This window comes from Dunckerocampus dactyliophorus, chromosome 10, assembly GCF_027744805.1.
Source record: "Dunckerocampus dactyliophorus isolate RoL2022-P2 chromosome 10, RoL_Ddac_1.1, whole genome shotgun sequence".
In the NCBI taxonomy this organism is placed as follows: domain Eukaryota; kingdom Metazoa; phylum Chordata; class Actinopteri; order Syngnathiformes; family Syngnathidae; genus Dunckerocampus; species Dunckerocampus dactyliophorus.
In genome coordinates, this window is record NC_072828.1 from 11,039,331 (window position 1) to 11,062,281 (window position 22,951).

The following is a 22,951-nucleotide window of genomic DNA, read 5'->3' on the forward strand; positions in this document are numbered from 1 at the left end:
CAGCTGTGAGACATAGTCCCTTCAGCATATCCAAGGCCTGCCCCAAGTCTCCTCCTGGCTGCACAAGCACTGAGTACATAATCAGGCAGACATCAAGGTAATGTATTATTGCACGTTCAAATCCATAAAGTCATTTTAAAAGCTTACGCTGTTTATGCCATTCTGATGGTCGGCAGTCCTTTTTTCCTGTTCCTGGCCATCTGCGGGAGCGTACGTTTGGTCAACCTGTAGAACAGTTGGAATCATTGTATGTACAGGATTCACTCTTACGCTCTTGAGAGTTAGAATGAAAAGGAAAACCGTGTTGTCCCTCACCACACTTTTTTGGAGTTGACCCTTCAAATCTTTAATGACTTCCTGTGGGAGGGAGAAACAAACCGTAACTAGTGATTTAGTTCTTGCTTTAAACAGTATGTCTTCTTCTAGGCCTTCCCACTTTCTCACATTCATGTCTTGAAATTTCATGTCAGCTGTTTTCAGCTTTTGCTTCTTATCGATTTCCATCTGCCTGGCGAGGTGGAGTATGTGCATGAGCTCCCCACACAGCTCACGGTTCTTTGAGGCGAGGTCGGCCACTTTGGTGGAGGACTTCTGCTGCAGTCCCTCCAACTTCCTCTTTAGTTGCTTGTTGGTCACTTGCATGTCCTCGATCTAGGGAGCCAACACTCAAAGAGACTTAGAAAAACAAGTGTTCTCCATGATAGTCACATATAGTATGTTTGTAGGTTACTTACATGGTTGTTTAAGAGTTGTACTTGACCCTGAGCATTTCCTAGCTCCTCTTTTAATTTTCTCACTTCGTAATGCACCTCAAGAATCCTAGAAATCATTAGGATGTTTGAAGAGTTCATGTAAACGCACACATCTGCAATCATCTAGCAACAAGAAGGTCAAATCCACAGCAAACCTTCCCTCTGCCTGCCAAAGGTCGGCTCCATACGCATCATCAGACTGGGAATGTGGAGATGGCGGAAAAGAGGGAACGCTGAGCTTTTTTTCCTCTATGACACACAGGAACAGGTCAAGATCCATACTGTATATTTCTTACAAAGTCGTCTTATTTTCAGTCATTAATAGTTGAGCCTGAGTGAAACACATTGCTCACACTGTGATCCAAGGCCTACCTCTGGCATGCACCGCTGCACTGCAATTCTTCTTCTGCAGGTGACGGAGGCGTTTAGCTTTCTCTTTGCTGTCCTTCTCCAAGCAGCGAACCTGGTGCGCATACTGGTTGTTCAGAGACTCCAGGAAAGACAGCTCATCTTCCAGCTTTGTGATGCACATTTTCATCTCTGAAACAAGAGATGGGGTTGTATGGGGGCTTCATGGCTTGATGATGATGCTCAAGTCTTGTTCATCTTACCTCTAGTCTCATGGTCCTTCTCCTCTTTCACCCTCACAAGCTCCAGGTGAAGCTGATGGTTCTCCTGGGCCACCTGAGCATTATCTTTTCTGTACGGGTCCGAAAGGACATCACAGTTTTGGATTTCTTTTTCAGACTTGCCTGCTAATCGCTTGGCTTGGCGCAGTCTTTCAGTGGTGTGGACCAGATCACTGCAACACAGAAGAAAAGTCAGCAGGGATCTACTCGCACAGAGTTGGTGGTGAGGGCGAGATGGTCACACCTGAAAAGTTTCTCAACAAGTGGCAGCGACTCAGCTCCTAGATGGTCAGTGTAGCCTAGCATGTCCAGATGATTCCTTAGTTTGCACATTTTCATCTCAGTTCTGCTGTCCATGGCTCACATCTGTCACTAAGGTGCGAAGAACGATTAAGACGGTCAATAAACTTCACGAAAAAAAACAGCTGTTATTACATTTCAGGCAATATGACTTTACAGAAAGTTTTTTTTTTTATGTAAAACAGGCCGGGTTACCATATTATTTTGAAGGTTGGTCTTTGTGACGCTCTGCAGCAACTGTTCAAAGCGCTGATCATGTGACTTGCAACGTCGTTCATTTTAATCTAAAAAAAAAAATACACTCTTAATGGTAATGACACCTCGGGGTGGAATACCAACGTACCTTCTTAACAAAGTTAGAAACAGCGGAAATAGCATCACTGTATTTATATACACACATAAATATATGTATATTTATACCACCTGCAAGACAGCAATACGTTACAACCTGTAGCTCATGTAAGCTAGTTGATGATGTCACACAAGGCTGGCAGTTAAAGAGAAATTGGTTGGGGTAACAACTGTGCTTCAGCGTTGCGAACTAAACGTGTGCAGCGTATTTACGTAATCGAGCACTTTTTGGGAAACTTGAGGGAAAGGTCTGCACATCCTCTTGGAATTTAATCCTTGCCGTTAGTCGAGAAGCCATCTCGGGTGAAACATGATCGACAACATGCCAGCATGCAATGCATCTGCTGTGCTAATCACTTCATTTCAATGATCTCCTCCTCCGCACGAGAGCCTGTGCAATGCAAAACTGTCAACGGGGAAGAAAGCTGAGGAACAAAATTGTGAGCGACCAAACAGGACAGATGGTGCTCAGCTAGTCAAGGAGCTCCACCTTGTGAAGGAGAGAGAAGGACCATGTCACCCGAGGCAAGGACATAAATCATTGTTCTAAATCAAGTTCTCAAGTGCTGTGCAAAACCTCTATTTGTATTTGGACCTATACAAACGTGTTACACAATTTTAACTTTATGTATTTGACAAATACAAGTGTAGTGTAAGGTGAAGTCAAATAAAAAGACTTGTTTTCTTTCAGTGGGGAAAATGCCCAGAGTTCTTTTCAGATGTCAGAGAATGCAGGCCAATGAAGCCATACCTCCTCCTCTTCATCCTTCACCACCTAAATTCGCTCATCCCGCATCCTGGCCTGATGGGCTGTATGTAGCAGATGGAAGGTTTGTTGTATTTAAGTGCTTAATGCTTACATATGTTAATTGCATGTGCATGAATTTATTGCCTATCATTTGTCACCAAGTCACCAAGTCCTCAAGATCAAATCTGACCTAGAAAAGGCCCATGGATGTATAAAAGTCTTACTCGCCCAAGTAAGGCAACAGCACATGGTTGGCATATTTGTAGGGGATGTTGTCATTGAGTTTTACCAACATTTCTTTCAGGTGGCCGAGAGGGACAAAGAGATAGAGAGTCTGAATCATGCACTTCATGCAGAGCGACACCGCGATGTCGTCTCTTTAGAAGCTCAGAACAACACCAATAAAAAAGTGATCGCCTATCTTAACCTTCAGGTCAGCATGTCACTCAATGCAGAACACATTCTGTGTGTGTGCGCGCGCTAAAAGTCGTCTTATGTAACACAGATTGAGTACCTTCAAGAGAGCAACAAGATGTTAGAGCAGAAGCTGGCGGAACTGCAGCAGAAGTTCTCAGACGAAGTGGCCGACCTCTCCTTGAAGAACTTTGAACTGTGTCGAGAAGTGGCGCACAAGAACAACATGGTGAAGCAGACCCAGATGGACAAGAAGCGAGGATTGGGTATCGCTTACAGGAAGTTGTACACTTCCAAAGTGAGAATACGGGAGCACGGGAAAACATAAAATGAAAATGGAAATTACAAGCTAAAATGATTTTTGTTCCCCTCTCCACAGGAAGTCATTCTTGATCAGCAGGAGGTCATTAAAGACTTGGAAGACAACCTTATAAGAATAAGAGCTGTAAGTTGCTTTATATAATATCCATTAAATATCTATTAATTGTATACAAAACGGTGATACAGTTGTTCCAACTCTTGTGTTTTTGGAACCTCAGGAACCTCCAGAGATGAGCTCAAGTGGTTTCATCGGATTGGATCGCATTGTTGACCTGGAAAAGGCTGTTCAGAGTGTAAGTCTGATGAGTGTTTTAACAATCCTGACAATTTAGACCTTGAGTTTGTTGTGTTGGTCATCATGTTTTCTTTGTAATCGTTGCAGTTTGTGTCTCTGCTGTAGGAATGTTGGCCTCTCACTTCCTTCTGTGAACATTTTGTTATTGAAGAACACTTTTGATTGACATTTTCAGCTCCGTTTGTAAGCATCCACACGTCTACATCTATTGCACAATACTTACAATTCCACTGTCTTTGCATGTTCGGTGTTGAAGCTGGAGAAGGAGAGACTAGACCTGCGTTCACAGCTTTCAATGCTAAGAGACAGCAAGCGGGATGCGGAAACGCAGATGGATATTCACTCTGCTGCACAGCTTCAGAATGCAGAGGAGACGCCGGCAGCAAAGCAGCAGATTGCAGCTCACTCATTTAGGTTTGTTGTAATTCAAACAAAAAACCTACAAGACTAACTAGAACAAAGGAGGCAGTCTCATGCAGGTGTCTTTGTGAACATTATACTAGAGACACTTGCAGCCAGAATTTGACATCATTGCATGCAATTATACTGTAGATGTTGTATAGTTAGACTAAAGAATTGAAACTGTGGTCGAGAATGAGAATTGCATGACGTCGGCAAGCATTAAAGGATAAACTCTGCATGTAGGCAAACTTCCATGAAATAGAAAGACTCCAGTGTCATCACAAGGTAGAGTGCTTGGTTGTTTTACATGGTAACTTGTGGTTAACTTGCCTGTGTGCTCGGACTGTTAAAATCATGCTTCAGTTAGAACCTGGAAAAGATTATTTCTATTTTTTTCTATGTTAAAATTTTTTTTCAAATCCGAGCAAATCTCAGCTGCTCCCTATGGTGCGATGCGTTGTGTTGCAGTGAGCTGCAGGGGGCTCCAAACAGCCACGAGTCGAAGCTGGCCAGCCTGCCAAAACAGCTGGATGACTCTGAGGAGAATGTGGCAGGACTCACACAAAACAAAGAATGCATTGTCACAAAAGACAGTATGTTGCAAGATGACCTGACCAGACAGAAGCAAGTAATAACAATAGATGGAAATCTGCATTTTTTTTTTTGACATGTTTATTTTTGTCGTAACTTAAGCTTTGTCATGTCTAGGCTGCACAACATGTTTGGATGGAGGATGTATTATATGAGCGTAATGAACTTAAACTCAAAGTAAGCTCTTACATCACTACATTGTCCGAGATTGAGAGCCTGTTGAAGACAAAGGCAAGACAAAAAGCAGCACACATAAGATAAATCCACTGTGCCTGGATGTCATTGTGATGTGTTGCCCCCAGGAGCAGGAGAATCTAAACCTGCTGGAGCACTTACGAAAAGCCCATTCTGACGTACAAGAACGAGATCAGAAGCTGCAGCAGAACGAGGACCTCTTCAGCTCCATCGGCCTGGAGCTGCACAAAACTCAGCCGGCCGCTCTTCGTTCTGAACTGGCCTCTGCCAGGAAGCTCAACGCCAAACTGAACTCGAACAGCGAACTCGCCGCATGTCAAATCACGTCCAAGAGCATGGAGCTTCAGCTGGTAAGTCCTGCTGTCACTTGGCTCTTTGTGGAGCCATCATGTATCGTGAGCTATGTTTTTACCAGGTGAAGGACCAACTGGAAGATGTCCAGTCAGAGGCAGAGCAGTTAAGAAAGCAACTGGAAACAGAAAAGTTGACGTTGCTCTCCACCACTCTTCAAAGCGCCAGCATGAGGGAGTCAAAGCTAAGATTCCTTCAAGACGGGTTCATTCCGGCTGACAATATGACGTAAGACAGCCTCACATGGTTGCTGGTTTTGTAGTAAATACTCCAATTACCATCTTTATTCAATAAACTCCAGAGTCTCCTATAGTAAAAAAAACATTGGTCTCAACAGCTGTGACAGTAGGCAACCTCTTGATGTAGTTTTTATCAGCTCCACACGTTTGCATTTGACGTATCATGAGTGGTCAGCATCCAGCAGCTTTATCTACCTCTGCGTGCACTTTAAAATATCGATTGCGTTATTCAGCTGTTGGCGTGAAACTCATGCGTGTTACACTTGCCGTACTAATGTTTCCAATGAAATCATCACTGGTATTAATGAGCAATTTGCACCTTACCACTATTACAACATTGGTTCTGTTGCTGCTTTGTTGTGCAATGGGTTCCTCCAGCTGCATAGTGAACAGCGAACATTCAAATGTGCTGAAGGCATTGCATCCCACCTCTTCCTGCTTTGAGTACATAAGCAAGGCCGATGTAACACATGCATGTGCACTACTTTGTTGTAAGCTAATGATAGCAATTTGACAAAGTTTAGCTACTAACATTAGCTATCATGGAATGTACTGTATAGTCTATTGTAACAACATGACTGCAAATTGGTGATAATCTCTCTGAGACTTTTGTATGTGTGTGTGTGTCCACACCATGTACATGTACGTGAATACCAAGAGCCGTGTGTGACAGCACATGAACGCCAGTTATTTTATACAGGCCGAACATAAATAGACAAATTCTTATGCAGATAAATTTTTAATTGTGAAAAATATGGACTTTTTTGTACAATCTGTTCTTTTAAACAACTTTTGATAACATATAGTGCGGTGGTGTTATACAAGTATTTGTTGGTTTAAAAAAATACGGAGCGAGTTGCATACAGGCTGTTTAAAAAAAAAATGACGGTCAAAGACAGCTGTGTTTTCTTTTCCCCTTTCTCATGAACTCCAAATCATTATTAAAAATGAAGTTGTTATGCAGCTCAATAAATTAAAAGATATAAATTATAATAATAAATGAATTTATTTCAGTAGTTCAATTCAAAAAGTGAAAGTCTTGTATTCTATAGATTCCCTACACACACAGTAAAATATTTCAAGAGTGTATATTTTTATTTCTTAATAATTTTGATGATTATAGCTTACGGCTAATAAAACCACAATCAACTGTGTCATAACATTTGAAAAATTGTCAAAAAGTTGAATATTGTCAACTGGTGGTTCACACTCTAATCAGCAAATGAACCACAAAAACTTCCTGATCCTTTAACGGGTGTCTGAATTGAACTCCTGAATTCAAAAACCTTTTCAGTGATACTCTAATCTTTTTTTTCCTGCTCAGCCTGCTTCCAATTAACAGCCCACCCTACGCCCAGGCCGCCCTGGAAAATGATAAAACCATGAACGTGAATGTAAGGCTCACTTAAAATTAAAATATTGTTTTGTATCTTGTCAGTGGCGACTGCGGCCACAGGAGGCAGGTGTCCCACCTTCAGGGTCGGGTCTGTCAGCATCAGACCGAGACGAACAGCCTGAAAACGAGAACTACAGCAGAACGCCCCGAGCAGTGAGTCACATGACTAATGCCTTGAGCGCATTCTGATATGAGATGTGGTGATAGGATTGTTGTGGTGAACCTGAGAGATGACTCATCTAAGGGATTTCTTTAGTTTTCAAATCACACCAAACCTAATATATCTTGTCTTTTTGTTTTCCAGACGTGTGACCTTCCAGGATTGATCTCAAATGAAGGCATCCGCATATAAGGTCTTCCATCATGTTGAGGAGCATGGAGCTCTTGCTGAATCTTAATAAGTAACTGTCGACACATCCTAACAGTAGCCCACTAAATGATTATATTAGGTTTACTGATAAGGGTGGCAGTAGCTCTGTCTATTAAGACATGGCTTTGGACACCTTGGAATTTGGGACAAGCTTAGAGCACAAAGTGGCATTGAGCAAGGAACTAAGCCTCACTCCCGTTGAAAAACAATTCCCCATTACTTTGTTTTTAAGGTCCCCCTGCCTCTACTGAAATGTTTCTAATGATGTGGCAAAGATGGCACATCATACCCTCAATTGGAATGTGAACTGAATCATCTGGGTGGCGCTAAAGAGCCAGGCTTCTGGCATGGTAACCAGCGAAGCAAAGCTGCATCGGGTGTATTAAAACGGTCTGTAACTTAAGATGAGTTGAAAATAATCCACAAGCATGTTTTAAACCAGTCCACAGTCACGGGGCATCCCCAGTCCAGTCCCCGTGAAGTAAAAAAATATAGTACAACTTAGTCTCTCTTTTTTTTTGTTTGTTTTGTTAAACAAACACTGCTACAGTGCCTTTTTTTAATGCCGGCAATGCTCAGTAGTTGTGTTGGGGAGGGGATAAGTGAAGAGGGAGAAGTCTAGAATGTACTTTGGAAGGAGTTCCCTCAGCAGCTTCTGTGGCAGGCTGCACAGGTAATAGTGTAGTGTCTCTGAGGTGACGGGCTTGTACCATGACTGCCTCTCTGGAAAGCGCACGTGCGAGGGAGCCCCAATTCGTTGGAGCACAAACTCTGCATCACTTTCCAGGTGTTCGTAGGAGCCGATGAAGTCGTAGGGGAGGGCGCAAGGCTGGCACAGGTTGTACATGGGCATCCAGTGCTCGTTCATGCGCTCCACGTCCTCATCCAGCAAGTAACGGACAAACTCTGCGAAGGTGACATCATCTCCGGTTATCAGCGAGTTATTATTGCGGCCCTTCCTGTAGCGTTTGATGATCTCAACGCCGTACTTTTTCTGGTAGGACTCGATCTCTCCGAACTTGTTCCTGTAGGCGGACAGCAGGCGTTCCATGGGCTCACGCACAAACATGAACTTGAAGTAGTGCTTGAGGCGGTAGCGGATCTCCTCTGGTTTCATGGACGACAAAAAAAGCAGGTCGTTCTTGTGGTCCATCTTCACACTGACGTCCACGCTCTCCAGCGCCCCGCTCAGGACCTTGAGGACTTTTTTCCAGTTGGAGCAGGCCACCTTGGGGACGTAGCAGTAGAGGAAGCGGTACTCGTCGTTCACCAGCACGTGCTGCAGCAAGGTCTTCCTCTGCAGGAGTGGCAAGGACCACACATTGTGGGGCATGTTCTTCTGGTTGCACATGGTCCTGATGGTGCGGTTCCTGATCTCCTGGAGGATCTGAATGGGATGGCAAAGGAAACGGGAAATTATGGACAAATTTCAGGTGAGGAGTTGTGCATTGCGCCAAAGTAAACATGAAGGTGACAAGAAGTGCAAGCCTTTCCCAAACTTAATATTTTGTTGTCAAGCGGGAACAGTTCCTGCACAAAGGGATTTTAAAATATTTATGTTACCTTATACAGTACAGTTACGTACTTAATGAGTGGTAGGTTACAATGGTTTGTGAAACTGTTATGTAGTACTTCACAGTAAGACTTGCTCATCATCTTCACCATCTCTAATAGATTTGATTAGACTTTTGAACCTTCCAAATACACTTTTGATTTTTCAACAGTTTGCAAGAGAAGTAGCCTACTATAATGTGGCCACTGAGTGTTTGTGTGCCTTAGCAACAAAGTGTCGTATAGCTAGCGGTGCATGTTGTTAAATACACAAGACAACCTTAACGCCGCCTTGCTTCAAGCCTACAGTACCTGGGACTCCCCGTCCACAGCAGCACGGTCGTGTTGCCCCGTCTGCCGGATGAAATTCAGCCTTTTGCTGCTCCCCCGGGGTGGAGGCGTCTCCACGCCGTTGAGCATTCCTTTCTCGATCATTACCAGCAGGCCTCCGGATGCTACGATAACCAGAAACGTCAGCACCGACGGCAGCACAGCGGAGCTGCGACGAACCGAGCTCGGGCTCGCCGTCCCCCGAAAGTTTAGAACCGAGCCGCCACGAACTCCGCCGCTTCTTTTCACCGACTCCTGTCCACGAGGAGCCATCGTGGAATTCCGGCCTGGTTGCTTTTACTGCTTGTAGTCCGTCTTTTTGATGTTAAAACTGTTAAAACTCCGCAAGGTCCAGAAAGAAGTTATGACTATAGCTACCACGTACACATTGTTAACTCAGTTCCCCGAAATACAACTGTAGACGGGCCGCTTCAAGTCGGAACTTCAAAATAAAACCCCGCTAAAGCACACACCTCAACAAACATTTGAGCTACGTTAAATACCCTTATCCAAATCTACGACTGAGAGTAAAGCCTTAACCACATTGACACGTACATCCCTGCAATGTTCCATTACACTGCCATTCCAACAAACCAATTCCATACTTCAAAAAAGGAAAATATCCGGTTTGTAATTTCAAAATAAAGAAAATATTTGAACGGTCAGAGTAGAACACATTCAGTTTGTTTCTTTGTGAAAGAAATGCCGTATGAAATTCTGTTTCATTTTCTATTTCTATTTTATTATTTATCTTGACTTATTCTACGTACATGTACATTTTATCGCGTCCCTCAAGGCTCCAGTCGCATATGTATTCACTTTTCCTCTATGAGTTTAAAGCCTATTAGCATGGTTTGTGGCAGATTCCATTGGTAATCTTTTAATCTTTTCACACCGCCTGCAGCACCTCACACTTTTACTGCTGTTTTTTTTCTTCCTTATTTCCATATTGTGTTTTTGAGACCCCAAATCTAACGCAGTTACATTGTCACTGTGGGCTAAAAGCATTGTTACTGTAAAAACACAACAGACTATTTCATTTTGATCATTCACCCTGTGGGCTAGTTAGGAGTTGAACATTTACATCCCAGCTATTGCGTCGTCAACCTCAAACCACAATTTGTCATGCACAATCACAATCATAGGTGCCTAACCTGAATGTGTTGTACAATCAGTGGTGCTACTCTGAGTTGTTAAAAATAACTGCCGCCTAGTGTAATAGTAACAAATACAACAATAGGGAAACATTACTCGTCAAAATAACCTTGCAAGACTTGCAACTTTTTTCATGATTGACAAGATGTCTATGACTGGAATCAGACTGAAGCAAGAACACAAGCTTGAAAATTGAGACCCATATCCAGTACTAGAAACTGGGCCTGGATTTATTTCAGGGAACTGACTCAGACTTAAGTCCTGACTCTGACTCCGGACAAGGAATCAAGGTTTACTTGATCTTTCACTCAGAAACTAAACTGAATCCAAATGACTTGCAAATTGAGCTTAGATCTGAGCTCAAAGTCTTGAGACTTGACTCAGGCCTGACTTGAGCCCACGAATATACTTGAACCAAATCACTGCAGACTAGACCCAGGACTTAAATCAACCAAATATTCCACAAAGTCAAAAGTACACTCAGTATATACACTAAGTATATTCAGTACTAGTGTGGGCCTGGATTCACAGTATCAACTGATTCAGACTCAGGACTTAAATCGACTCCTGATTAGAGCCAAAGAGTCACGATGTAACTCTACTGAAAGACTTGCAACTTGGGGTTAGACCCAAGCTCAAATACTTGAGACTTGACTCAGACCTTAGACCAGTGCTTCTCCAAATAAAGGGGCAGACCTACCAACGTGTACAAATGTATCATACACAACATGCAATTTGACTCTTGAGTACACTAGTATGCTTCACAGCTCTCCATTTTCTTGCATTTTCCTGGTTTGTTTCAAGTTTAGTCTGTACAGTACAGATCATCAGTTTCTCAATAGTATTTCAAATCGTGGGGGGTCAAAGGGGGCGTGAAAACATTCCTGTCCCTTAGGGGTGGCATGACAGAAAATAATTGAGAACCACTGCCTTAGACCAACAATAGGCTTGGCCAAAAAAACTGCAGACTAGACCTTGTTCATGAGACATCCGGTGTGGTCTTGAGGTGAGACAAGCATGCACTTAAATGCTAATTAGCATAATGTTACTTATTGTGCAATTACCATGTATTATGCTAATTAGCATAATGTTTCCGATTGTATAAGTCTTAAATTTATGTAAATTAGCATTAGAGATATTGTGTAATGCTCACGTATTTTTGTGTGATGCAGGGTGTACCCCGCCTGTCGCCTGAAGTCAGCTGGGATAGGCTCCAGCATGCCCCCGCGACCCTAATGAGGAGAAACGGCATAGAAAATGGATGGATGGAAATGATCAAGCTCTTACAGTGACACCCCCCCCGCACCACTTCTCTTTTCTGTTTCCCTCGTGCCGCCACGCCCTCCCTCCCTCCTTCAGGCGCGTGCAGCTGTGCGTGCTGCTTCTTTCTGTCTGGCACGCGCGCCATCCTCATCCTCCTCATCTTCATCAGCGGCACAAAAGCGACGAAGGGACCACCTCGGTGGAGACCAGGAGGAGGGAACCGCCTCATCACCGTGAGTCTTTTCATTTTCGCACCCCGCTATTTGTCCGTCCACCATGACCTTGTCACCGCATCTCATCCCTCACCGACCCGCACTGGTCATCACCTCCATCCTCCCCACTCACGCAGTCATGCCGTCGCGGGTGCGCAGCGCAGCGTGGAAATTCGCTCGGAAGCCCAAAATGCGCAAACGCCCATAAGCGGGCCTGGTTGTAACCCATCGCGGGTTTTTAATCATCACGTTACACAGTGAACGCCACTGAATGTAGAGAAACGCACGGGGCCACGTTCTTTGTTCTCCGTGTCCCTTCTCGTCGGATATAGGCCCTCCACGCGGGGCTCACATCCGCTAATCTGCCCTTAAGGGTGCCTATTGACGAGCCGCTGTGTTGTCCTGCAAGCTCGATGCAAGACAATGCATCATTTTGGAGATAGCATGCCAAGAGAGGAGGGTTTTGAAGGCCGGTGACCCTCCCCCCCCCCGCATCGCTCCACCGCCACCCTACAGAATGCAGAAAATGACATTTGCTTTACTGAGTGTTTTTAGATTGTTTTAAAGCCTTTGCATTAATTCTGCATTACTGTCATCTTGTTGGGTGGTGTTGGGGGGTGCATACTAGCTATGAGCCACAGGGTTCTTGATGGTATTTGAATGTGCATTTGAAATGCAGGTTGCTGATGTTGTATTTATGGCCCTATCATGGGCAAGCTAGTCTGTATTTAGCTTGCATTGTTATGATCTAGTTATGTAATCTTTGCACCGATTGTTGTGACATGAATCCTACAGCGCAAGTGTTTGTTTTCTTGCAGGCTGATAAACCTGCTGGTTCCATTCTCATACAGTAGCCCGGCGTGTTGTTTACGCCACAGTCCAGGTAATTGGTATCATTCATTGATATTGATCTCCTGAATAGACAGGGCTGTTGTCTTCAGAGCCAAAAAATAATAAAATGTTGTTTCCTAGACAAATATGCATTTTGACGTCTCAAAATGTTTAGTGTGGTTTTGAAATCAATGTGGGAGTGCAGCTGTTATCACATGTGGTCCACTTGTGTGTGTGTGTGTGTGTGTGTGTGTGTGTGTGTGTGTGCTGTTGCAGAGAATAAGGCCTGCAAGCCTTATGAAAGTGAGCCTTTCATTGTGTGTTGAAATGATATTAGCCACCTCAAGCATCTTAGATTGGATATTGTTCATAATCAGTAGTTTTTTTTGCCCTTGACACGGAATTCTAAAACATTTGAAAGCCATTAAACAAAAATGTTGGGCTGTGTCTGAATTTGCACACTTCCATACTTATACTTTTGCATTTTACAGCCTTGGTCTTTTTGGGTCTTTTCATCGTAGTGGCCTCCAGCTCTATCAGAGGTTGCGCCCCAATTAGCTTCCCGGGCACAGGAACAAATAAATGCCTCACCTGAAATAAGCACCACCAATTTAACCATCACCAAAAAACAAACACTTGCCTTTGAAATCTAATACCGCCGTGTGACATCTTGGAAGTCATTACTGCAACACACGGAGCAGACATGACATCTGTAAAGCTGAAGTTTGAAGAGAAAGTGTTGCCGTTGGCTCAACATTTCAATATTCGACTGAAAAGAATTGGAAAAACATATCGAGCGATATATCGGGCAGGAATACAAAATGGAGGCTTTTTCTCTAATAAACACCGGACACTCTGCTGTTGAGTAAATAAACACACCTGGCCACCATACGGGGAGATAGGGAAGTATTGTTGTTTCCATATGTAACAAAAATCTTCTAAAGTTGTCATAATGTTTAGTAGGAAATTGTGACAAGGAACATGTGCTGAGGGTCACTGCACGGATGTACGATGTACTCCTGCAACATTGATGCTTGCAGCTTCCCGTGTGCGTGCGTGTGTGGCCAGTAGTTGTGCTAAGGAGCTGTGTGGTGCACCACATCATAAAAGACTATCAGCACACATGTGCCAGTATGCCTACTGTTAGGCCACAATGATAGGCTCTGTGCGCATCAGCCAATTGCAACGATGAATGCCCCTCTGTTCTCCCGCGCTGGCTCTCCAGCTGGGACACAAAGTGTCACTTTGTGCCTCCTCAGCACAGCAGCACTATCAGAGACATGCACAAAAAAAAAAAAATCAGCTGACTGTACATGACTTTTTCGTTTGTGAGAATATGAAGAGATGTTGCCACTGTATGGTGCAGCCTCACACACTGCTAAGCGTCACTGCATGTGATACCTGACTCCAGGTAATGCCCGAGGTGCACAGTGACAGCAGGCAGGTGGAACACACACTCACACTGCCAGATAGCCTTGCACACAGAACCACTGCTGGACGGTAAGAAGGCTTTTTTTTAATACTAAAACGAACATAAAGATCACCACTGTCGTCTCTTCATGTGCGTTATTTTGCCTACAAAGCCGTCACTTGCTAATTTGGTCAAGACGTGTTTGGAGGGGGACGCTCAGTCTGGAGGCTGTTCCGTGCACACTTGAGCGCTCTACTTAACCACAGAGTGGAAAATATAATGTCATGTGATAGGCTGCACGCCGCATGCCGAAAAATCTATTGTCTGTCCACTCCTCAACCCCTCTGGTGGACATGCGGAAATACCACAAACACCTTGCAGCATCTTGCCTGCATTCGTGACAGAAGTGTGTGTGGTCTCTGGTCTTTCCTTTAAGCAGGACTTTTAACTGTGATACGATGACAAATGTCCATATTAGCATCTTCGGTGCTCCATTGCTTTGGACAAACAAAACAAAAATATCAATGCTGTTCTTTAATGCTAATTATTTTAGCTGAAAAACCTGCTGCTGCTACAGCTAAGCTACAACACGCCACCCTTGCTTAAAAGATTGCACTTGCCTCTTGCTTGCCACAATGTGTAACTACCAGATATGGTTCCTCACCTAGTAACGGGTTAAAGAAACCATGTAAACAATCTTGAAGTGATTAAGTTCTCCCAGCGTGCCAAGAAGGTGCTGATGCATCATCACCGCGCATTCCTGTTACTAATTCTCCGTAAATATGCCAACACTTTTCACATAGCAGCACTTAACGGGAGCGCGTCGATGGTGCCAAAAGGCTCGACATGAGGATCGAGCATTGGTTGCGCATATGCGTGCCAAGCCAACTATTTCGGTCCCGTCTGAGCGTGACAAGACGTGTGAGTTGATTCGGTGAAGCATCCTCATCCTCTGCCTGCTGCAAACAGGTTGCCATGGAGACCCGAGGCTTCTGAAAACTTCAGAGAGGCAGAGAGACTGGCACGAAGTGTTACAACCAATGCCATTTTTTCTAAGCAACCACTCAAGTAGGCTACACAGCAGTAGCACTACAGTCTTACCATATGATGGATTTCTTCATTGAAATTTCTGTTCCATTATAAATACTACATTAATAATTACTGGTTCATTGTAATATTCAAATAACATTTATCCAGCAGATGTAGTAACTTACATACTTTCTGGTGACGTCACATTTGCTTGTCTCTTGTTGCTAGGTAGAGTTCAAAAGGCTCAAGCATAACTGCCCCACTGATCAATAGAAATATTAGCATAATTACTAACGCCACGCCCACTAGGCTATTAGCACGGCAAACGAGGAGCGAAAAAGTGCCTACTAGGAAAGGACATTTCTCCAACATGAACACTGTAAGGATTACAAGACAAAATGTGCTTGGCATGAATAAAAAATGAAAATTAGCAAGTTAAATAGAGCAGAAAGCAGCAATTGCTTTCAACACAACACGGCAGGAGACATGAGTGTCAGGTGTTAAAACTCCCCTGTCCTGACGTTGCGTAACACCCAAGTGGCAGCGTCCCGCCTCTGTTACGGCTGTCATAAGACCTGCAGAGTGGAAGAGCAGCATAGAAAAGCCTGCTTTTACACTCAGTGTGAAAGGGGCTGTTGTTTGTCATGCTAGGTTTTTGTTCTCATCACCTCACCCACCCCCTTCATGCCACCCTTCACGCCACAATCATGTTCCATGTGACATGTTGATAAACCAACAAAATCAAACGTTCTGTTTTGTCTTTGTTCTCTACTTTATTTGTCACCGTTTCTTTCCCAAGCCGCCGTCGCTGAGGCAGCAGAGGCCTTCCTCAGGGGTAAAACGATCTTGGTGCCAAAAAAAAACCAAAAACACATCCATGTTTCCTAAGGTTTTACTGCAGTGGTGTGCAGCGCTGTCGAGCTGTGCAGCCCAAATAGGTAAACTGTGACACGCTCATCCGTCTGCTCTGTCAGCAAAGCCGCTGTTCTTTGCTGGTGGTCATGGCACTCGGCCATGCCGTTGCAACACTCAGCCATGCCATAGGACCACTGGAGCTACTCTGGCGCAGCGCTGTGATGCCATGTTTGAGCCGCCCGGGGGTCGCTTTGAAAGCGCCTGTATTGCAGCATGGTGACACGCCAGAGCCAGACTTGTAACGCATCTGTCCGCCCTTCCGTCCTCTGCTTGTGTCGAGCACATGGCTGCTCCTCGTGCTTCTTTCATCTCATCTATAGCGCCGCTCACCCAAAATGTGTCCTCCGTCATCAACAACAGAACACACGCCTGTTGGCTCCATGTCCTGCTATGAATGCAAGGACAAAGAATCTCTCTGGGATGGGACATTTCTGAGAGAGACACAGGAAGAAAGCCCACAACAAGCTGATCCCACTGGAGGCAGCAGGGTTTTCCCAGACTCGCTCAGAAGTGGCTCATGTTCTCTGGTATTCTTGTGGTGGCACATGAAGGACATTTGTTTGTTTTTGGCTGGAAGCAATTGGGTGGACGAGACCATGTTCTAGAATAGGGGTGGGCAAACTTTTGGGCTCTGGGGACTACTTTTGGTTTTTAAAAGTGACAGACGGGCTGGGCCATTTAAAAATGATCAAGTACAGGAGGTCCTCAGTTTATAACTTCTCGTCTTACGACGTTTTGTGGTTATGATGCACTCCTATACTGTAAATTACTTAAAAAGGTATTAAAGTGATTTTCTAAACAATGTGCATCTTAAAATTAAGTTTAACTTGTTCTGTTTGAGTTGATGAAGAAAAACATGCAAGAAAATATCACAAGCTAAAAAACGTCAATGCGACATTTGAAAAACAAACGGGTTTTCCAGGGTCACGGCGTGATCATCAGTCATACGGCAGCTAATGTAGCCATTTGGCTAGCACTCGCGCGTATGTGCGTGACTGTCAGAAAGCTAAGCTAAGCTAAGCTAAGCTAAGCTATCAACCAGAAAAGTAACTGAATTCACCGCACGAGACGTCGAGCCTTTCTCAGCACTGGAAGACATAGAGTTGGCAGAGTCTCTGTCACTTGCCTGGAAGTTCCACCAATGTACTCTCGCATGCGAAGTATCCTTAGAGAAGGCCTGTCATCCTCTGCACGTTTCACCAATGATATATGATCTCTTCAAAAAGTGAGTCAAATATGTTTTTGTCTAAATCAAGGTGATTTTATGGTTCCTTTTTTCATATCATATAGCCAGTAGCAGGGGTGCAGGAATTCTGGGTCCCATGAAAAAATTATCTGGCCTGGATGATTGGTATCGGAATCGGCAACATTAAACACTGATCGGAGCACCTAAATGTTGATACTGATACTAAATGTTGATACCAATAACTAATTTTTTTAAATAATAAATACCAAAGGACAGCTGGACAGCCCTGACGTAAACAGACAAAGACAAGTGGATAAGACAAAAACAATGAGCTGGCATTGTTCAACTACAAGCTGGAACGATGAATGCTGACACTCCTATTGAAAAGCTAACATTTCAAGAAATGCTGCAAATGTTCGACAGACCGTACGAATTGCCTGTGAGAAAATACATGTCACAACGCCGATTCGACAACTTTACCGAGTGAAAGATGACACATTAAAGGAAACGTGTATTATTATTAATATATTATTATTATTATAATGTAATAGAACATTGGTTTATTTTGGTCGCAAAAAATGTTGATAATAATATTGTTTAGCGTCCATTCGTGGGACAATACATATTTCAAAACGCACCTCCATTGAGTTTGCTTGCCCAGTCACATTTTTTCATTGTACTTTCCTTAACATTGTTAAACTCTCATCCCATCGCGTTCTCGTGGATACATACAGCATGTAGAGACTCGCTGGAGAACTAGTGACATGCGTGCGGCGGAAGAATACGCAGCTGTCACATAGTTGCACTAAGGAAGGACAACATTGCTTTTGTTCAATTTTGTTAACTTTTTGCCCTTCGTCATGATGTCTCCCAAGCATAAAGACTCTTCTGTTGGCAGGGGGTCAAAGAAAAGGAAAGCCATGGAAGAATGGAAGTGAAATTCAACGTTGTAAAAATCTTAGAAAGGGAAGAAACGCATGCTTGATCTAAGCAATGTGAATTTAGGTATGGTTTCAGTATAAGTTCTGACTTGTACTAAAAATGGACTTAAATTGATGATATTGATGCATTTCATTGTTGCTGTTAGGTTTCGGTTCTCAGAGGTGTGTTGACAGTAGTCACCATCTTGGCATTTTACATGACTTATTCGATTCCAGATGGGAATGCAGTGATATGCGTGAAATAACTGACCTGTTGATAGAACGGCAAGTATTCTGCCAACTGCTACTGTGCTCCGTTGGGAAACTATGCTATTTGAACCACACGAAGGCGTTGAAGTCACATCTTTATCAAAGGGTTTTAACAATGGTTAATTGTGAGAAGACAAAGTCCCGCAAAAATAGAAAGAGCTCCCGCCACAATCTTGTCGGGTGGGCCGGGTCAAACGACAGAACGATCCGTATGTGGCCCACGGGCCGTACTTTGCTCACTCCTGTTCTAGAAGCAATGCACGGCTTCATACGTTGCTTCCTGTGCACTTATGAAAAGCAATTAAAGGGTTATTGCTTTATCTTTATGGAGGAGTCCATAAAACAATGACATATCGTTCATAATATGACACTTCCTGTATTGCCTTACTGCTTCATTTGGCAGTGTTCAGACCTTCCCCTCATGTTCACGTGCGTCCCTTTTTCCTCACCACAGCCAAGGTGTGCAGCGACCATGGCGACAGGCGCCACAGAGACTGAGCATGGCATGCATTTAGAGGTAACCGAATCCAAAAGCCCAGGTAAAAAGGACCAAAACAACTACAACAACAACAACAAAAAAAAGCAAGCGTGATTATATGTATCGACGTCTTAAAGAGACAGTGTTCAAAACTATGTTCCAGGATCCTTGAATAATTTATGGTCACTGTCCCTTTAAGAAGTGCATGGTGTGGTTCTCTGGTGGTGTGCTTCCTTCTTAACGAGACGTGATTGTTTTGCATCAATCTTAACATTAAATATGTGTCGTGTTAGCTGGTTAGCAACCTGGAGCTGAGCTCATCGTCAGCAGCTGGTTTGAAAGTGACTTAATCCAGCTCGACGTATCTATGTTGTTGTTGTTGACGTAGTTAATACACACTGTTGCTAGCGCTACAGAAAAGACGTTCATATTGTGATGAATACATTTTTGACTTGTGTTCAACTCATTTCAACAGTAAACACAGCATTAGTGACACACTGCAGCAGTGGGAAGCTTTCCAGTGCCAGGGGAGCAATTAAGGATGCAATTGAGAGCCAATGGCTATGGGAATCAAACGAGAGGCTCTCAAGTCACAGGCCGCTTTCAGAGCCTAGATTACTTGACGACTCATTTTTGCTGACTGTCCCATCAATGAGCAGCCTTTACATCTGAAAGCCTCCTGCTGCTCGCGGCCAGTTCAGCATTCACCTGATTCACCGATCAGATGGCCGGCCGGCGTGAGAAACCAGCAGGAGGCTGGAGGGCTCAAACCACTGAGTGGTCGCCGTGAGGGGACTGTTTTCACTGCTGCCGTAGAATCATTCTACACTGTGGATGAAAAGACGTCTTGTCTTGTTTCACGCATGAGTGTGTGAGCAGGCCCTCGGCACTGCATTACGGGCTTTGTATCAAAGGAGAAATCCTGGACGAGAAAGAGGGAGCATGCTGCAGGGCAACCAGGCATCAGGGTTGCCACTCGCAGACAAGGGTGGGAGCTGGTCTGACAGTACTGAACCTGCCATCCATATCAGTTGCAAGTGTACTGTAGAAACACACGTTTCACAGTTTATCAACCATCGATAGGCTAATATAATAATGATAACAATTGTGTGGGTTTGAATATTATACAGTCATGGAAAAAATTACTAAACCACCATTGTTTCTTCAGTTTCTTGTCCATTTTAATGCCTGATACCACTAAAGGTACCTTTGTTTGGACAAACAGAACAATGACAACAAGAGTTCACAATTTTTTGGCAGTACAATGCTAGAGCTATTTATGGAAGGACGTATGTGATTTTGGTTATTATCAAGAAAATTGATCATTTCCATCCATCCATTTTCTATGCCGCTTGTCCTCATTAGGGTCGCGGGGGTATGCTGGAGCCTATTCCAGCTGACTTTGGGCGAGAGGCGGGGTACACCCTGGACTGGTCGCCAGCCAATCGCAGGGCACATATACTTGTAGACCAACAACCATTCACCCTCACATTCATACCTATGGACAATTTAGAGTCTCCAATTAACCTAACGTGCATGTTTTTGGAATGTGGGAGGAAACCGGAGTACCCGGAGAAAACCCACACACACACGGGGAGAACATGCAAACTCCACAAAGAAATACCCAATGGAGATTCAAACCCAGGTCTTCCCGATCTCCTGACTGTGTGGCCAACAACAATTCAACTCTTATGAGCTGTATTTGTTATCATTATTATATTTGTCCAAACAAATGTACTTTTAGTTGTACCAGGCTGAAGAAACAAGAGTGGTCTAATCATTTTTTCTATGGCTTTATAATGTTATCATATTATTCTATAATAATATAATAATGATATTTTCCTCGACATGCTAATTATAATAGTTACATTAAATGAAAAATTAAACAAAAAATTGGGCCACACTTAAATTTTTTAAAATTTTTTAATAAAACAACTATTACGTTCATTGTTAAGCTCTTTAGTATATAAGAATGGAGATTCTTAAATGCTTAATTTTTTAAATATATACTGTATAGACCATAATGCTTTATGCACTCCTGGTGAAAATATTGAGACCAGTTGAAAAATTGCAAGACTTTACATTTTGCACTGCTGGATTTTAAGGAGGTTCGAAGTAGAACTTCAGCATGGAAAAAGCAAAAATGGGAGTGAGACAAAAATGTTTTGAATAAGCAATTTATTTCAAACAACCATTAAACTGAATTAGGCTGTTCACCAGCCTATCAAAAGTTTAAGACCATCGCTCAAAAAAATAACAAAAACCTCTCCGAACCAGAACAAAAAATGTTGTCAGTAGCACTCAGTAATGAGTAGCTCCACCGTTAATCACCTCACCAACTGGTTTGGGCATGCTTGATGCCAGTGTTTCCAGGAGTCTAGTGGGTATATTGCTCCAGGTGTTGAAGATGGCTTCACCGAGGGCGTCCACTCCCTGGGACTGATGTCCATTTTTGTAAACCTCCCTTGCCATCCATTCCCAAATGTTCTCTATTGGATTTAGTGTAACGGATGCCAGCCAGTGCGGCTGCGCAAGTGTACGTTGGTAAAACGTACACTTGCTGCGCTGAATGCTCCGTCGTCAGTCCGGGCTTTTGGCCGAACGGTCAGCGCTCTCGACTCCCATTCCGAAGGTCCTCTCTTCGAGCCTCGTAGCAGCCAGTGTGAAGCAGGTGAGTTACATTAGATCAGAGGAACACGCAGGATGTGCCAAAAGAGTGAGGTTATTCCTCTGGAAGAAGTTTTTTGTCAGGCAGGCATTGTGAACTGCAGCATTGTCCTGTGGAAAAAGCCAGTTACTACCAGACAGACGAATCAGACAGACGAGGGCCTTCAGTCATGAGGGATGCCCCCTGCAACATCTCCACATAGCCAGCTTCCTTTTGACGCCCCTGCACAACCTGAAGCTCCATTGTTCCATTGAAGGAAAAAGCAGCCCAGATCATGATGGCGCCCCCCGCCACTGTGCCGTGTGAAAAACATCTCAGGCGGGATCTCCTTGTCATGTCAGTAACATTGGAAGCCATCAGGACCGTCAAGGTTAAAAACATTTTTTTAACAGAGAATAAAAACTGTCTTCCACCTTGTTTGGTGCACAAATTCAAAATGGGCAATTTTGTGTCGTTGAAGGAGACAAGGTCTTTAAAGACATTTATGCTCTTAAAATCCTTTTCTCGCGGATGCCGTCTGATGGTTATTGGACTATTGGAACCAGTAACAACCTTCATTCAAGCCCAGGATCGTCCCGTGTCTTGACAGACAAGCCAACCGGATCCTCCAGCTTAGGGTCGATGACTTTTTTTTTTAGTTTACCTATTGACTTGTTTGTTCCACAACCCTCATGATTTTTTTAAGAAACTTAAAATGACTGTCTTACTGCGTCCAACCGCAGCAGCAATGACTTTGATCAAGAGATCATGACAGTGTGAATACCTGACAGAAAATGACATTGAATCCACATTTCTTGGCTTTTAAAGGCTGTAGTCTTAAACTTTTGATCAGCTGATGACCAGCCTATTTAATCTCAATGGCTGTTTGCAATAAATTGCTTCCTCAATTTTTTTTTTTCTTACTCTCATTTCTTCTTTTTACATTTCGAAGCTCCACTTGGAACCTCCTTAAGATGCAACAGTGCAAAACGTAAATGCTCGCAGTTTTTCAACTGGTCTTTTGATCAGGATTATTATAATTATTATAATAATAAACATTACAATTATGCAATGCAGAACAATTCAAACAATAATGCTAGATGTACTATTATTGTGTACTGTTTTATTCCTGTTATTTTATTCACCCTTTGATCATTGTATCATGTTTTTAATGGTTGAGTCATTAAATAGGTTATTATTTTAAAAATGCATAAGCAGGAATAACAAAGTACAGTCGTCGCTCGCCACTTTGTGGTTCAAGTTTTGCAATTTTTTTCACTCTATCATGGTTTTTAAAAACTACGGTATATTAATTAATAAATCATGCAGTTTTGTGGTTAAATACGACCTATTAGTAAAAAAAAAAAAAAAAAAAAAATTATATTGAATCAAATTGTAC

At 43.3% G+C, this 22,951-nt stretch overlaps 4 protein-coding genes across 16 annotated transcripts in view; 2 read left to right on the forward strand and 2 right to left on the reverse strand.

The window, feature by feature from the left end:
* LOC129188564 (centrosomal protein of 135 kDa-like) overlaps window positions 1–3,385 on the reverse strand; it is a 16,442-nt gene extending 13,057 nt beyond the window's left edge. For 10 of the 11 annotated variants that reach the window (XR_008572666.1, XM_054789282.1, XM_054789281.1 and 7 more), the window contains exons 1-10: window positions 2,246–2,323; window positions 1,877–1,965; window positions 1,626–1,753; window positions 1,364–1,554; window positions 1,125–1,292; window positions 908–1,001; window positions 735–819; window positions 445–651; window positions 316–357; window positions 148–225 (exon numbers count right to left, since the gene is read on the reverse strand). Coding sequence is in view for 10 of the 11 variants with exons in the window: in XM_054789282.1 (XP_054645257.1) it covers window positions 148–225; window positions 316–357; window positions 445–651; window positions 735–819; window positions 908–1,001; window positions 1,125–1,292; window positions 1,364–1,554; window positions 1,626–1,738 (978 nt within the window). In the remaining variant the exon portion in view is untranslated. Of the gene's footprint in view, window positions 1–147; window positions 226–315; window positions 358–444; window positions 652–734; window positions 820–907; window positions 1,002–1,124; window positions 1,293–1,363; window positions 1,555–1,625; window positions 1,754–1,876; window positions 1,966–2,245; window positions 2,324–3,294 lie in introns of those variants that run through there. The other variant, XM_054789277.1, reaches the window with a different exon arrangement.
* LOC129188568 (centrosomal protein of 135 kDa-like) overlaps window positions 1–8,769 on the forward strand; it is a 9,680-nt gene extending 911 nt beyond the window's left edge. Inside the window, exons 2-14 of the mRNA XM_054789291.1 lie at window positions 2,724–2,862; window positions 2,943–3,012; window positions 3,085–3,213; window positions 3,286–3,492; window positions 3,574–3,639; window positions 3,734–3,808; window positions 4,067–4,224; window positions 4,681–4,840; window positions 4,921–5,034; window positions 5,106–5,348; window positions 5,414–5,577; window positions 7,027–7,137; window positions 7,289–8,769. Of these exons, the coding sequence (XP_054645266.1) occupies window positions 2,732–2,862; window positions 2,943–3,012; window positions 3,085–3,213; window positions 3,286–3,492; window positions 3,574–3,639; window positions 3,734–3,808; window positions 4,067–4,224; window positions 4,681–4,840; window positions 4,921–5,034; window positions 5,106–5,348; window positions 5,414–5,577; window positions 7,027–7,137; window positions 7,289–7,310 (1,650 nt within the window). The 5' untranslated portion in view covers window positions 2,724–2,731 and the 3' untranslated portion in view covers window positions 7,311–8,769. The remainder of the gene's footprint in view (window positions 1–2,723; window positions 2,863–2,942; window positions 3,013–3,084; window positions 3,214–3,285; window positions 3,493–3,573; window positions 3,640–3,733; window positions 3,809–4,066; window positions 4,225–4,680; window positions 4,841–4,920; window positions 5,035–5,105; window positions 5,349–5,413; window positions 5,578–7,026; window positions 7,138–7,288) is intronic.
* chst14 (carbohydrate (N-acetylgalactosamine 4-0) sulfotransferase 14) lies at window positions 6,327–11,629 on the reverse strand. The gene is made up of 2 exons (XM_054789293.1): window positions 9,218–11,629; window positions 6,327–8,741 (listed from the first exon to the last, which is right to left on the reverse strand). Exons 1-2 carry the CDS (start codon window positions 9,506–9,508, stop codon window positions 7,914–7,916), a joined length of 1,119 nt encoding a protein of 372 aa, XP_054645268.1. The 5' UTR covers window positions 9,509–11,629; the 3' UTR covers window positions 6,327–7,913.
* The window catches only part of cracd (capping protein inhibiting regulator of actin dynamics), a 19,331-nt gene continuing 8,003 nt past the window's right edge, over window positions 11,624–22,951 (forward strand). For 2 of the 3 annotated variants that reach the window (XM_054789287.1, XM_054789288.1), the window contains exon 1: window positions 11,624–11,886. In XM_054789287.1, coding sequence (XP_054645262.1) covers window positions 11,652–11,886 — 235 coding nt within the window. In that variant the 5' untranslated portion in view covers window positions 11,624–11,651. Of the gene's footprint in view, window positions 11,887–15,935; window positions 16,075–22,951 lie in introns of all 3 variants that reach the window. The other variant, XM_054789289.1, reaches the window with a different exon arrangement.